Consider the following 13,906-nt stretch of genomic DNA (forward strand, 5'->3'; position numbering starts at 1 on the left):
GCCACAAATTGCAATCCCAACCTCAGCCAGCCATCTTTAAATACATGTCGCTGATTGCAGGGGGCCAGGGTGAAATAGTGTGGCTATATAAGCACAGATCATTCCCACTGTATGAAAAAGCTACTTACTAATCATATCCTTCTGATGGGGACACACTGGCCTTATCTTACAATAAGTGCAATATATTTGTGTGTTCTTTAGTAATTGGCCATGCAATAATCCTCCCCCAAATAAAACAAGAAACCAAAAGATAAACAAAACAAAAAATGCATGTATTTATTGTGAAAAGGAATACTTTACATTTTAAATACATTTGAACAACACAGCATTTTTACATTCTGGTATGAAGTTCAGCTGTTATACCACGTAGAGCATGTTAGAGAGAAGGACTCTTAACTTCAGCTTGACGTGTTAGAAGAGCAAAAATTATGAAACTAGTTTCAAACTGAAACATTTTGAATTTAGTAAATGTTCATCCCTTCTCTTTTCCCCAATCACAGAAGTATTGGTGATTGGATGCATCCTAAAACTTATACTGACCTAGTTACCATGTATGCATGTATGTAGCACATTTCTCCATGAAGCTTACAGATGTTATCTGGTTTAATCTTCACAGCATTCCTTTGAGGAATGGGGTATGTATCATCCCCATCTGGCAGGTAAGGAAAATAGAGCCCAGAGACGTTGAGGTAGCATGATTTAGATCACACCCTACTGGTGACTGAGCTAGAAATAGCGTTCTAGTGCACTTGGCTCTCTGTCCTGTCCTTTTTCTTTGCTATGCAATACATTATGGAATGCAAATATTAACATATTTATGGTCATATGTTTCTCTATCATGGGGTAATTCCACACTGAAATCTGGGTGGATATTTATTACCTTTGCCTCAAAAGATGGCTACTGACCTGGCAAATAAAAAAGTCAATTAAAAGTAACATTTACTTATTTCTCGTGGACCTCACCGATAGCTCTCTTTCAGCACACTGTATTGAAATAAGTGATTTCCTATTTGGTTGAACTTGGAACTTGCTTTCCAGATTGCACCCTATACAACTTGTTTAATTAACGGCATTTACTGGGAACAAAACACTCCTCGCCTGCTCACCCGCCAAGACGCTCAGAGTCTCCTGGCTCCGGGAAATTTCTCGGTTCCTGGTGTGGAAGGCTGCCCTGCATTACCGCACAAGTAAGGACTTGATTTCAGCAATGATGGCAGAGTTTAGCAGCAGCACTCATTATGAGGGTATCAAAGAATATATGTTCCCACACATCACAGGACTTCATTGTTAATGACTAGTTGTCCGCTTTATCTCCCTTGACCTCTTGGCAGCATTTGACATGGTTAATCTTCCCTCTTTCTTGAAACTCTCTTCATTTGATTTGCATAACTCCACATACAGCTCCGAAGCAATCTCCTTGGGGAAGTCACCTTGTGCTTCCCCTCCCCTGTCTCTCTCTGGTCTGTTACTCTGGTTCTGTTTCTAAATTCATGATCATTTATTTTCCTGTGTCTATTATTTTTCTCCCTCCTGCCAGAACTTAATCTTGTTAAGGAAAGGGGCCCTGTCTATTTTTGGCCACAGGCACCCAGTACATTGCCTGATATATAATAGGCACTCACATAATTATTAAATGTTGAAGTGATTAATCAATCAATATTTGTGGAACACCTGGTATACCTGGCACTTGGGTAAAAGATATGTTTGCTTCCCTGAGACATATAGCTGGCTGGCATCAGGTAAATGCTAAGGGAATGCTAGCAGCAACATCATCACAAGAATTTAGAAAGCAGAAGCACTGAGCTCAGCAAAGCCTAGAAGGAAGAGTGAGGAGAACAAGAATCCCAAGTGATAGAACTGGTGCTTGAGAAATATGGAGCCACCAAAGCACAATTTAGAACACTGGCTGGGACAGTCTAGCTCTACTATAAGTTCACGTAGGCAGGTGCTAGTTGGAGGTTAAGCAGGAAAATTGTGGAAGAATTTTGAATGCTGAACTGAGACTTTTGTTCATAATTCTGGAGATTTCTGTGTGATCACATCTAAAATTATGTAGTCTCAAGCAAGGTGGAGGAAGTGTAATTGAACCTTCGTGAATTATTTAGAGATGGCTAACCAAGTTAACTTTAGTCTGTTGTCAATGATTTCTCCAGAGAAGGAATTTTCCACTTTTGTTTCCTTTCTTTTTTTTTTTTTCCCCTTCTATTTTTCTTGTGGAGACTAAAACTCATATTCTGAAGATGCTCTGTCCCCAGAACAGCACAGTGTCCTGAGGAGTGAGCTGTAGGAAAGAGAGCCTAAGAGCCTGGAAAATGCTTGGCATCCACATTAAAAATCGTTCCAACCTCCTTTCATTTTTGGTCGTGTTGGAGACTTCAGAATTCCATCCTCTCATCTAAGCATTGATGTTATTTTCAGGCTTGTGGCAATATGTGACATTTCAGCTGACACAGGAGGATCTATAGAGTTTATGACCGAATGTACAACGATAGAACGTCCCTTTTGCATGTATGATGCAGACCAGCATATTATTCATGACAGGTGAGTTTACTAAAGCTGTTAGATGATACGCTATTCTAAAACACTCAATATTTTACATCTTTATGAAGATCTGCAAATTTGGAGAGATATTCTCAAATATATTTTAAAAACTTAGTGGGAAAACCGCATGCCAATTTGAACACTTAAATATGCACAGATGATATTTAAATGAAAAGTGGGTTGCCAAAGAAGTGAAACGGTTTGTTCAAAGAGTCTTGTTTATTTTGTTATATACTTTTGTATAAAATTGCAAATGATAATGAAGCATATATAATGGAGTAGACATCTGGAAAATTTAGAGCTTACAAATATCTTTTTGTCTATCTGAATAAAGCATATTGCTTCTCCTAGCGTTGAAGGCTCTGGGATTCTGATGTGTTCCATTGACAATTTGCCAGCACAGCTTCCAATTGAAGCTACAGAATACTTTGGAGACATGCTTTACCCTTATGTTGAAGAAATGGTAAGCAGACTGGTAGCATCTGCAACAACTCTGTGGCTTTAGATAGAATTATAGAGTAATCTTGTGAATGTTCTGGTCTCCTGTATCTCAGAAATCTGTTGTAAAATGAAATGCCATCCCTTCCCTGAAGTGTTAATATTTAGTGATCCTCTTTTATTCTACATATTCTGCTTACTTGGCTCATGGGGAATATGATTATATCACTGCCTTCCTGCTTAATTACAATTACATTTGTCTCTCATTATACATATTCTATTAAGAATGTTCACAACATATGAGATAAAACTTGCTTTATTTTCAGTTCTTTATTGTCTAGGTCATTTCATACTGGGGCATTCTTACTGTGCTATGATTAACAGATTTGAAAAATTAGAAATATGGAAAATTTTATTGGATTTTCGTCACTAATACTTAGTTAAGTGACAGCTTATGTTGAGGTCATGTATTTTTCTTATGTGATCAGTGATTGGCTAATGAAATACTGTGTTATCTAAATTACATTTTCTTTACCAAAGAAAATCTTTTTTATTTAGGTGTTTATTGTAAGCATTCATACCCATCCTGCTTTATTTCTATTGCTAATGGTTGCCTACCTCTGGCAATGATTTTGAAAGTGTGAGTAACGGCTCTTGTTCTTTGCATCTATACCTTCACTCACAAGCTCTCACACTGAAATGGGACAATAGTTAGTGGGGCAAGAATGGGTAAGACTTCAAGTCTGTGATCTTCTTTCCTTCCAAACAGCATTCTATTTTGACCCTTTGTTTTTCTGCTTGGAATATGTCAGCGGCGAGATGTAGCAGACTTTAGAAAATGCAGGCACCAGGCATTATCATGGTTGGACATGATACTGTACCTACTATGTGCCAGGTAGTGTTCAAAGTACTTCATATATTTTAATTCTAAATTCTCATGAGAATTTTCATGAGCTTTTTTTTTTTTTTTTTCTGTTTGGGGCTCTTACTAATAATTCTACTATGAACATTTCTGATGTGTCTTTGGCACACACACACATGCTCACATATACACACACACACATATAACATACATTATTTTGTATATGCATTATACATTAGGATTATTAACATTTAGGTTCATAAAAGAGCTTAAGCTAAAATTTTCTTTTCTTATGATGTCTTTGTCAGATCTGGGTATTAAGATTATGTTGGCCTCAAGACAAGTTGGGAAGTGTTCCTTTATTGTTGGTCTCTGGGACATTTTAAATGTGGTTGATGTTATTTCTACTTGATAGAATTCATTGGCAAAACTATTTATTTGGGATGGGAGCATTTAAGGGTAAGTTTTTAAATTATAGATTAAATTTTATTAATAAGCATAAGCATGTTCAGATATTCATTTTTCTTCTGCTAATTTTGGCAAGTTTATTTTTCTAGGAATTTATGTATTTCATATAAGTTATAAACTTTATTGTCGTAATATTTTTCATAATATCTGCTTATCTGTTTAATAGATTCTGTAGTGATTTCCCATTTTACAGAACTGATGTTGGTTGTCTATGACTTCTTTTTTTAATTTGTTTTACCTGGAATTTATCAATCTTGTTAGTCATTTCAAAGAACCAGTTTTAACTTTGATGATCCTCTCTACCTTGTATCCTTTTCTATTTCATTGATTTCTAATCTTATCTTTGTTATATTTATATCACTTTATTGGGAGCTTCATTCACCCTTCTTTTTCTAACTTCTTGAAATAAGTGCTCAGGTAATTAATTTTCAGTCTTTCTCTTTAATAATATGTGCATTTTAAAGCTATAAGTTTTACTCTGAGTATAGCCCGTTTTTATCTTTATCTTTTCTTTTTTTAAACAATAATTTTAATAGATTTAGTGGGTACAAGTTGAATTCCATTATACATATATATTGTATATATGTCTGAGTTTTTAGTGTACCTATCACCAAAATAGTGTACATTGTAGCCCACAGGTAATTTCTCATCCCTCACTCCCTTCCTCCATCCCCCTCTTTGACTCTCCAATGTCCATCATAACGCTGTGTGTCCTTGCACAGCCATAGTTTAGCTCCTACTTATAAGTGAGAACATGCAGTATTTGTTTTTGTTGCTGAGATACTTCACTTAAGATAATGGCTTCCAGTTCCATCCAAGTTACTGCAAAAAATATTATTTCATTCTTTCTTATGGCTGTGTAGTATTCCATGGTGTGTAGTATATATATATGTATATATACATACCACATTTTCTTTATCCATTCATCAGTTGATGGGCACTTAGGTTGATTCCATAGCTTTGTGATTGTGAATTATGCTGCGATAAACATATGTGTGCAAGTATCTTTTTGATGTAATTATTTCTTTTCCTTTGGGAGGGTACCCAGTAGTGGGATTTCAGCATTAAATGGTAGATCTATTTTTAGTTCTTTGAGAAATCTCCATACTGATCTCCATAGAGGTTATACTCATTTACATTTCCACCAACAGTATATGAGTGTTTTTTGTTTTTTGACTTTTATATAATGGCCACTCTGACAGGGGTAAGGTGTTATCTCATTGTGGTTTTAATTTTCATTTCCCTGATAATTAGTGATGTTGAGCATTTTTCATATGTTTGTTGTCCATTTGTATATCTTCTTTGGAAAAATGCCTGTTTAAATCATTTGCCCAGTTTTTGATGAGGTTATTTGTTTTTTTCTTGCTGAATTGTTCCTTTTAGATTCTGGCTATTAGTATTTGTTGGATACATAGTTTGTAGATATTTTGTCCTATTCTATTGGTTATCTATTTACTCTGTTGACTATTTCTTTTGCTATGCAGAAGCTTTTTAGTTTAATTAAGTCCTATTTGTCTATTTTTGTTTTTGTTCATTTGCTTTTGTGGTCTTAGTCATAAATTGTTTGCGTAAGCCAATGCCCAAAAGAGTTTTTCCTAGGTTTTCTTCTAGGATTTTTATGATTTCAGGTCTTACAAATACTGCATTGAGTCTGGAGATTGATTTGGGTGGTATATAAATGTTAACAATATTAAATATTAAATTAACAATATTAAATTGTTAACAAACCATGAACATGAGATATCTTTCCATTTGTTTTTGTCCTCTTCATTTCTTTCTCAATGTTTTATAGTTTTCATTGTGGAGTTCTTTCATTTCCTTGGTTAAATTTATTTCTAAGTATCTTATTTTTATTGTAGCTATTGTAAATGAGATTGTTTTCTTTTTTGTTTGTTTTGTTTTTATTTCAGCATATTACAGGGGTACAAATGTTTAGGTTACATATATTGCCATTGCCCCACTTGAGTCAGAGCTTTAAGCATGTCAATCCCCCAGATGGTGCACACTGCACCCATTAGGTGTGAATATACCCAGCCCCTCCCCCCTCCTCCCACCTGCCTGACACCTGATGAATGTTACTACTATATGTGCCTGTAAGTGTTGATCAGTTAATACCAATTTGATGTTGAGTATATGTGGTGCTTGTTTTTCCATTTGCATGGGATACCTTCTTTCATTCCTTCTTTCCACCTATGTGTGTCCTTAGGGCTAACATGAGAGTATGTTGTAGGCAGCATATAGTTGGATCTTGTTTTTGTTATCAACTTAGTCATTCTATGTGTTTTGATTGGGAAATTTAGTCCATTTACTAATTATCAGAGTAACTATTAATAGGTGAGGATCTACTACTGCCATTTTTGTTAATTGATTTCTGATTTTTTGTAGATCCTTTATTCTTTCTTACTCTCTTTGTTATTTTTGTGATTTGGTAATTTTCTTTAGTGTTAAATTTTTATTTTATTTTTCTTTATTATTTGTATATCTGCTATAGTTTTTTGCTTTGTGTCATCATGTGGTTTATGTAAAACATCTTATAATAGACTATTTTATACCAATAACAACTCAAATTCAGTTGCATACAAAAACTCTAGATTTTTACTCTCCCCCCATTTTTGATGTCGCAATTTACATCTTTTTACTTTATGTGTTTCTTAACACCTTATTGTAGCTATCATTATTTTTGACTATTTTGAATTTTAATCATACACACACACACACACACACACACACACACACACACATGAATGATATACATAGCACCCTAGCAATATTGGGGTATTATGGACTTGACTATATATTTACCTTTACCTGTGAATTTTATACTTTCATATGTTAATAATTAGCATCCTTTTGTTTCTACTTGAAGAACTGTCTTAAGTATTTCTTGTAGAGCAGGTCTAATGGTGATGAATTACCTCAAAATTTGCTTATCTGGAAAAATTTATTTCTCCTTTATTTCTGAAGGATAGCTTTGCTGTGTACAGTATTTTTTGGCTGGTAGTTTCTTTCTTTTAGCACTTTGAATATATCATCTCATTTTATGGTAGCTTGCAGGGTTTCTGCTGGGAAATATGCTGATAGTTTAATAGTAATTCTCTTATACGTGATGATGTTTTTCTCTTGCCGTTTTTAATATTCTGTTTGTCTTTAACTTTTGACAGTTTAATTATAATGTGTCTTAGAGGGGACCTCTTTGGGTTGAATCTGTTTGGGAACTGTTGAGCTTCATATGTCTGGATGTCCATATATCTTCCAAGATGGGAAGTTTTCATTTATCAAAAATTTCTATTTGATAATTTTAAAGTTTACCATTCCATATTAAAGCTATATATTTTACCTTTTTATTTTTGAACACATTAATTACATTTACAGTTTAGGCTTATTTCTGATAATTCCAATAAATTTTTTGGTCTATGTTCCATGTTTTTTTTAACTTGGTTTTCAGCCAATTCTTATCTTTTAATATCCTTATTTATTTTTTATTGCAGGCCAGACATTGCATATGTAAACTTGTGGAGATGATTTGAGGCTCTGGGTGCTATGTGATTTTCCTTCAGAGATTTTCTTTGTTTTTGGCAGCGAGATAGGCAAGGAAATAGGCTAGGAGAAAATTACCTCAATTCAGTTAGGGATAGAAGTGATTCAAGTCAGGAGTTTAGTCCTTTGCAGAACTGATGTTGTCCAAATTACTACTTATTTTAGAAAGTAGTCTTTCAGGATCCCAAACGCAAGTATGATGCTTATTAGGATCTCTCTTCCACAGATCTTACACTTCAATACTTGTTACCCTATTATTGAAAGTCAGCCAAAAGCTCTTAGCTTCTCAGCTTCCCTGTCACTCTCTGCTCAACCTCTCAGCATCTCAGACACTGCTTTCACATTGGCAAATGCCCTAAAGAGGAAAGTAGTGCCAAATGCCATACTCATCTTTTTGGGCTTCCTTGTCCAAGTTATGGTACAGCAAGTCTTCACTGCTTTTTGAGCCTAAAAACTGACACTTTTGATGTCTTACCTCATTATACTCAGTGGATTTGATTTGAAACCAGCTTATCACCATCACTGATGAGAAATATACATTTTAAAAGGTGATTTTTTGTGCCTACATAAATCACTAGTTAGTTGATAGCATTTTAGGCAGTTTGACAGGTTAAAAATGTTAAATGGTGAGTTGGAGATTTTTTCTAAGCATTTTGAGTCAGATCATATTTTTTGAATATCTGATGACTAAGCTAGCTTCTCCAAACTCTTTACACTTTGCTCTTTTTACATTATTGTAGTCTTGCAACCATAGTAGTGAGATTGTCTTGGGGTCATCTATCTCAGCACTATCTATAAGCACTGGATAGATATCTGTAAAAATTGATGACTTTCTCTATTTTATAGTCTTGGTATATATGTATCTTCTTACCACTAAAAGGTTGGGTATATTGTCTGTCTTTTCTGATAACTGCATGGAAAATGTATTTAGAGTTTATACACTCCCTCTTTTCCTCCCAGATATTTAGTTTTGACTTTAGGTCCATATAGACTGTAGCATTGCAGGGCACAGGCTATCACTTTGCAAACAACATAGAAGTTTTTGTTTCAATTGAATTCAATAGATATTCATTGGCATAGATAGGAATGAAGAAAATTAAAACACAGCTTCTGACCTACAGAAACATGAGTTCCAGGAAGAAGATGAGACAGCTGTGCAACTCTGCCGTAAGGTAGAATGCGACAGCCATCAGAAAGATACTAATGAAGCTGTGGAAGGAGAGATAGTATCTTGTTAGAAAAATCAGGAAAGGTTTTCCTAAAGATATGACATTTAAGCTGGCTTGAATGAGAGGCATACTATGTGATGGGGACTGTAGAACAAAGATGGGAGTTTCCTTAAGATAGGGCTTCTGTGAGTTGACAAGTCTGATTGAGTAAAGGTATGTAAGTTAGTTTCCATATGGTAAAGGGTCTTAACACCAGGATGAATAGCTTGAAATAAATTTACAAAACAGTGATGAGCTATCAAAAGTGTTAGATGTGAAAATGACGAGACATACCATATGTTTCAGCACCCTTATGCTTAGGGTTTTGTTATAATTGAATTCTAGAAAGGGAGACAGTTAATTGCAGTAAGTGAGCAGCAGCCTTTTGTTCTTTAATGTTTACCTTTCCTTAGGTAGACTCACGATAATTACGGTTTTGGAAGAAAGATCTATTTGATTTTAAATACTTAAGTGTTTCATGTATTCCCTCATTTATTTATTGAATATTTACCATCTTATCATATGGCAGGCATATGATACGATGCTACATGCAGTTCCTACCTTCAAGGTGTGCTTGCGAGTAGATTTTGGTAAAGGGTTCATAGAAGAGGCAAATCTTCACTTTATCTTGGAGGATGAAGAGAGGGAATTCCAGGAAGGGGGTATAGTATGTGAGGCACCCACATGGTGTAGCACAGAAGCATGTGAAAGCATGGTGCAGGTGGGCAGCACCAAGGTGTTAATAGGATGGAAGTGCTGGGTATGAGGCAGAGGGAGTCAAGGCTTCAGAGGCAGAGCCAGACTGTAGAGAGCCTTGCAGCCGTAAAAGGAGCTATGGACTTTATCTTGAAGCCAACAGAAAGTTGCTGAATTATTTTGAATAGGTACAGGAGAAATAATCAAATTTGTGTTTTCGTTTGGAAATAGACGGAAGGAAAAGAGGTAGAAGGCAGTTGCCATGGTTCCAGTGAGCCCTACATAAGGCTGTAGAATTAGAGATAAAGAGCAGACAGAGGGAAAGATACAAGAGTTCAGTGTTTCAACCATATGTCAAATGAAATTAGAACATCATTTTATTATCTACCGGCGGCAGCTTTTGACCTGTGGAGAGGGCTGGCAGGTGGAGGAGTCTTCTTAAGAAGGGAATACTCCAGGGCTGACCAAGAAAAGGAAGTGGTGGGAGGACCCCAGGTACAGCTGGTCCTCTGTATCCATGAGTTTCGCATCTGCAGATTCAACCAATTGTGGATCAAAAGTACTTGGAAAAAAAAAATACAGCACACCAGTAAAAATTATACAAATAAAAAACAATACAGTATAACAACTATTTACGTAGCATTTATATTGCACTATGTTTTATAAGTCATCTAGAGATGATTTAAAGTATACAGGAGGTTGTGCATAGATTATATGCAAATACTACACAGTTTTATATAAGGAAATTGAGCATCCTCAGATTTTGGTATCCTCAAGGGGTCCTGGAGCCAGTCCCATTTGGATACTGAGAGACGACAGTATATTGATTCTGTGAGCTTCCCAAAGTATGCCCTGGCTTATAGATACTTACCTTTTTTTAAAAATGCCCATATCTCAGGAATAGATAGCCCACATGTCTTGTGCTTTAGATACATGAAAGTATTATAATTTTGTATTTATTTTAATACAGTAAGTAAATTCTTTGCTGCCAGCATCTGTTTGGTACATTTTTTTCTTCCTAGTTGGGTGAGTGCTCTAGACCTTAACTTATGATTAGGGAGGAAAGATTGACTTATGGGCCCTTCCCTGCCCTCAGAGGTAACAGCACTAACATACATGCCCTTTACTCCTTGGCAGTATATTCAGGAGTTGGGTACCTTGGGAGAAAAGAGGAGGAATAGAAGAATGCTGGGATTTTATATGAGAGCTATGACTTTTGTTATTGTCTCTGTGATGTAGTCTTGTAAGATAATGGGAAGAAAGTGTGGATGACCTTTGAGGTCTAGTTGGTCAAGTTACGTTGCCTACCACCTATGAAATGCTGATGTGCCTATACATAAAATTAATATTGACCTAAGGGAGATCCCTACTGCAGAGTTAGTGGCCTTGCTGAGTGAAAAATCCCATTCTCGGCCAGGCTCAATGTTTCATGCCTGTAATCCTAGGGCTTTGAGAGGGCAAGGCAGGAGGATTGCTTGAGGCCAGGAGTTTGAGAACAGCCTGGGGAGTGAGAACCCACCTCTACAAAAAAAAAAAAAAAAATTGGCGTGTTATGGTGGCACATGCCTGTAATCCTATCCTAGCTACTCAGGAGGCTGAGATGGAGGGATTTTGCCACTACACTCCAGCCTGGACAACAGAGTGAGACCTTGTCTCTAAAAAAAACAAACAAACAAACAAAAAAAGATAATTCCATTCTCTGCTTCAAATAGAACAGCTTCAACTTTTGAAATGGGATAGAGGCCCTCAGAGGGAGGACGATAGCTGTAAGGCTTGTGATGATATTTGAGAATATATTCAATATGACATATCTAACTAGTCAGGAAGGGTAATCTTTTTCCTTAAAAAGATGATTATAGTGCAATTTCAGTTTTAAAATCACAACTTGTGCTGAAACACCATGTTCTTGGGAACAGAGTTGATTACTTGTACTTGAAGAAGACTTCTGTTACCAATTATTTATCTTCAGTGATCTTTAGAAAACTATTTCCTAAACTCTTTTTTTCCTTTAATTAATATTTTAATGTGGCTACAAACACCAAGAAACCTTCTTTGCCATGTCATTTATCTCCTGCAAATCTCATTTCCTTTCAGATATTATCAGATGCGACACAACCTCTTGAAAGTCAGAATTTTTCTCCTGTGGTGCGAGATGTAAGTTATAAGAATTTCTCTTTATAAATGTACTTTTTCTGCTACCATCCTCACTCTCCTCTTTCTCTCCCCCCGATCCTTTCTCTCCTCATCTCTGTTACTCTGTCTCTTCTCTATCAGTCATGAGCCCATGTTTGTGGGACTAAAATGTGGATACTAAAGAAATGTCTTGTGTCATATACATTTAGGCAGTGATTACATCCAACGGTACATTGCCTGATAAATATAAATATATCCAGAAACTTCGGGAGAGCAGGTAAGTATTGTTCAAATCCTCTTGTTTTATACATTTATTCTTATCTTGAATTTGATTAATATTTTTTAATGCTTCAGTAGGAGTTCTTAATACTAGGTTTGTATGACATACACATTTTGATAATATCTATAAATGTAGAAAATCCAAACTAAGTGGCTGGCTAAAACCAATGCCAGGTTTTCCCCCCAGCCAATAGTGTAGCATTATTTTGGCTTTCTGATATCCTGTGTAGGTGTGTGTGTAAGCAAGCAAAAATCCGAAAGGTTGTCCTTTGGGTGGCCCCTTGTTCTTTCTCTAACATTTTACATAGTGTCATGCTTCAGTTATTTTCTCAAAGGAAAATGAGCACACTAACCTCTTCTCTGGTACTTTCAGTTTGGGTTTTAGTTGAGGACTTAGGTTTTATTTTGTTTAGTATAATGTTTAGGAAAGGGAATTCTTGGATAGAAATTAAGAGAGTAGTGAAGAAAGCAAATGATGAGAGGTAGTTTTCCCCAAGGATTCTTATTAGGGGAAGGTGCCAAGAAGAAATGTAGCAAATCTACTCAAGAGAATAGTTGTCTTAGAAAGGTATTCAGCTAAGGCCCCTGTTTCCTTAACTGACTTTACTAGTCAAAGTTTGAAAACACTGATGTTTATTTGGAATGATCTGGTATCCCCAGCTGATTGCACTCAATTTGTGTTTATATTTGCTCCACTGGTCTATTTACATTTGACAAAATAAACCATGCCCTGAATTCTGAGGAGAAGCCAGAGTGGGAAAACTAAAAAAACAAACAAAAAACCCCAAACAACTATCTTATCTTCTTTTTCAGTGGTTCTATCTATAAAAAATAAATAAATAAATCCGCCCAGATCAAGTATACTATAGTTACAAAGTTACACTTTGCTTATAGTTACTTTTTAATATGTCAATGAAATATTCTGGTGTATGATATCAAGAGTATTTAATTTTTTTTCCAAGAGAAGCTAGCTCTATAACCCTATAGGAGAGTTTCTTAGAGGGGAAACTTCACATTTGTTTGTTTCCCACAGCTATCTTCTGGTTCTCACCATCTGATGATCTCTTATACTACTAATACTAATGACATGTCTAACACGACTAGTCATGATTCACTTTTATGTTCCATATTTCATGTAGTGGGAGGTTTAGTTGGCTTAAATTGCTAGGACTTCCTGCCCTTCTTCTCTGATGGAATCTTGTGCCACAAGACTGATAATGAAGAATGCATTTAGAAAGGAAATTTGCCACATTTAAACCCTGCATTTTGAACATATTCTTTTCATCATTTACCACAGTGATTTTTAACATGGAGTCTGGGACTTGGGGGGTACTAATGGGGTGGACAGTATTAGAATCTAGGAGTGACCTTTTAAAGATGTGGTTTAACCTTTGTATTTGGAAATCAAAATGTTTTAATTATACAAAATAAAGTATTGTTAGAATATACAATAACCAAATAATAATGGTTCTCTGTGGAAAATGAAATGGGATGGGGATAGTAGTTAAAGCAGATCTTTTCTCATCAGTAATATGTGTGTGCTGGGCATATAGAAGGGCAGGAACATTTTATGTTTGTATTTATTCACTTATAATTAATGAAAAGATTTATGAGTTAAAGTTTGAGAGACATTTGGCCTAAAGATTCCAACAATAGAATCTGCTGGGCTTAAGGCCTTAGCACCAGGCCATTTCCATGGCTTCGTGTTGATACTGGGGAATTTGATTCAAAAGACATTTATTGA

The 13,906-nt window shown here is 35.7% G+C and overlaps 1 protein-coding gene across 1 annotated transcript in view; it reads left to right on the top strand.

Annotated features, from left to right (window-relative positions):
• Positions 1-13,906, top strand: part of AASS (aminoadipate-semialdehyde synthase) — a 54,407-nt gene that overhangs the window by 19,398 nt on the left and 21,103 nt on the right. Inside the window, exons 9-13 of the mRNA XM_045564530.1 lie at positions 1,039-1,187; positions 2,419-2,541; positions 2,893-3,004; positions 11,845-11,904; positions 12,093-12,160. Coding sequence (XP_045420486.1) covers positions 1,039-1,187; positions 2,419-2,541; positions 2,893-3,004; positions 11,845-11,904; positions 12,093-12,160 — 512 coding nt within the window. The remainder of the gene's footprint in view (positions 1-1,038; positions 1,188-2,418; positions 2,542-2,892; positions 3,005-11,844; positions 11,905-12,092; positions 12,161-13,906) is intronic.

This window comes from Lemur catta, chromosome 11 (genome assembly GCF_020740605.2).
Source record: "Lemur catta isolate mLemCat1 chromosome 11, mLemCat1.pri, whole genome shotgun sequence".
In the NCBI taxonomy this organism is placed as follows: domain Eukaryota; kingdom Metazoa; phylum Chordata; class Mammalia; order Primates; family Lemuridae; genus Lemur; species Lemur catta.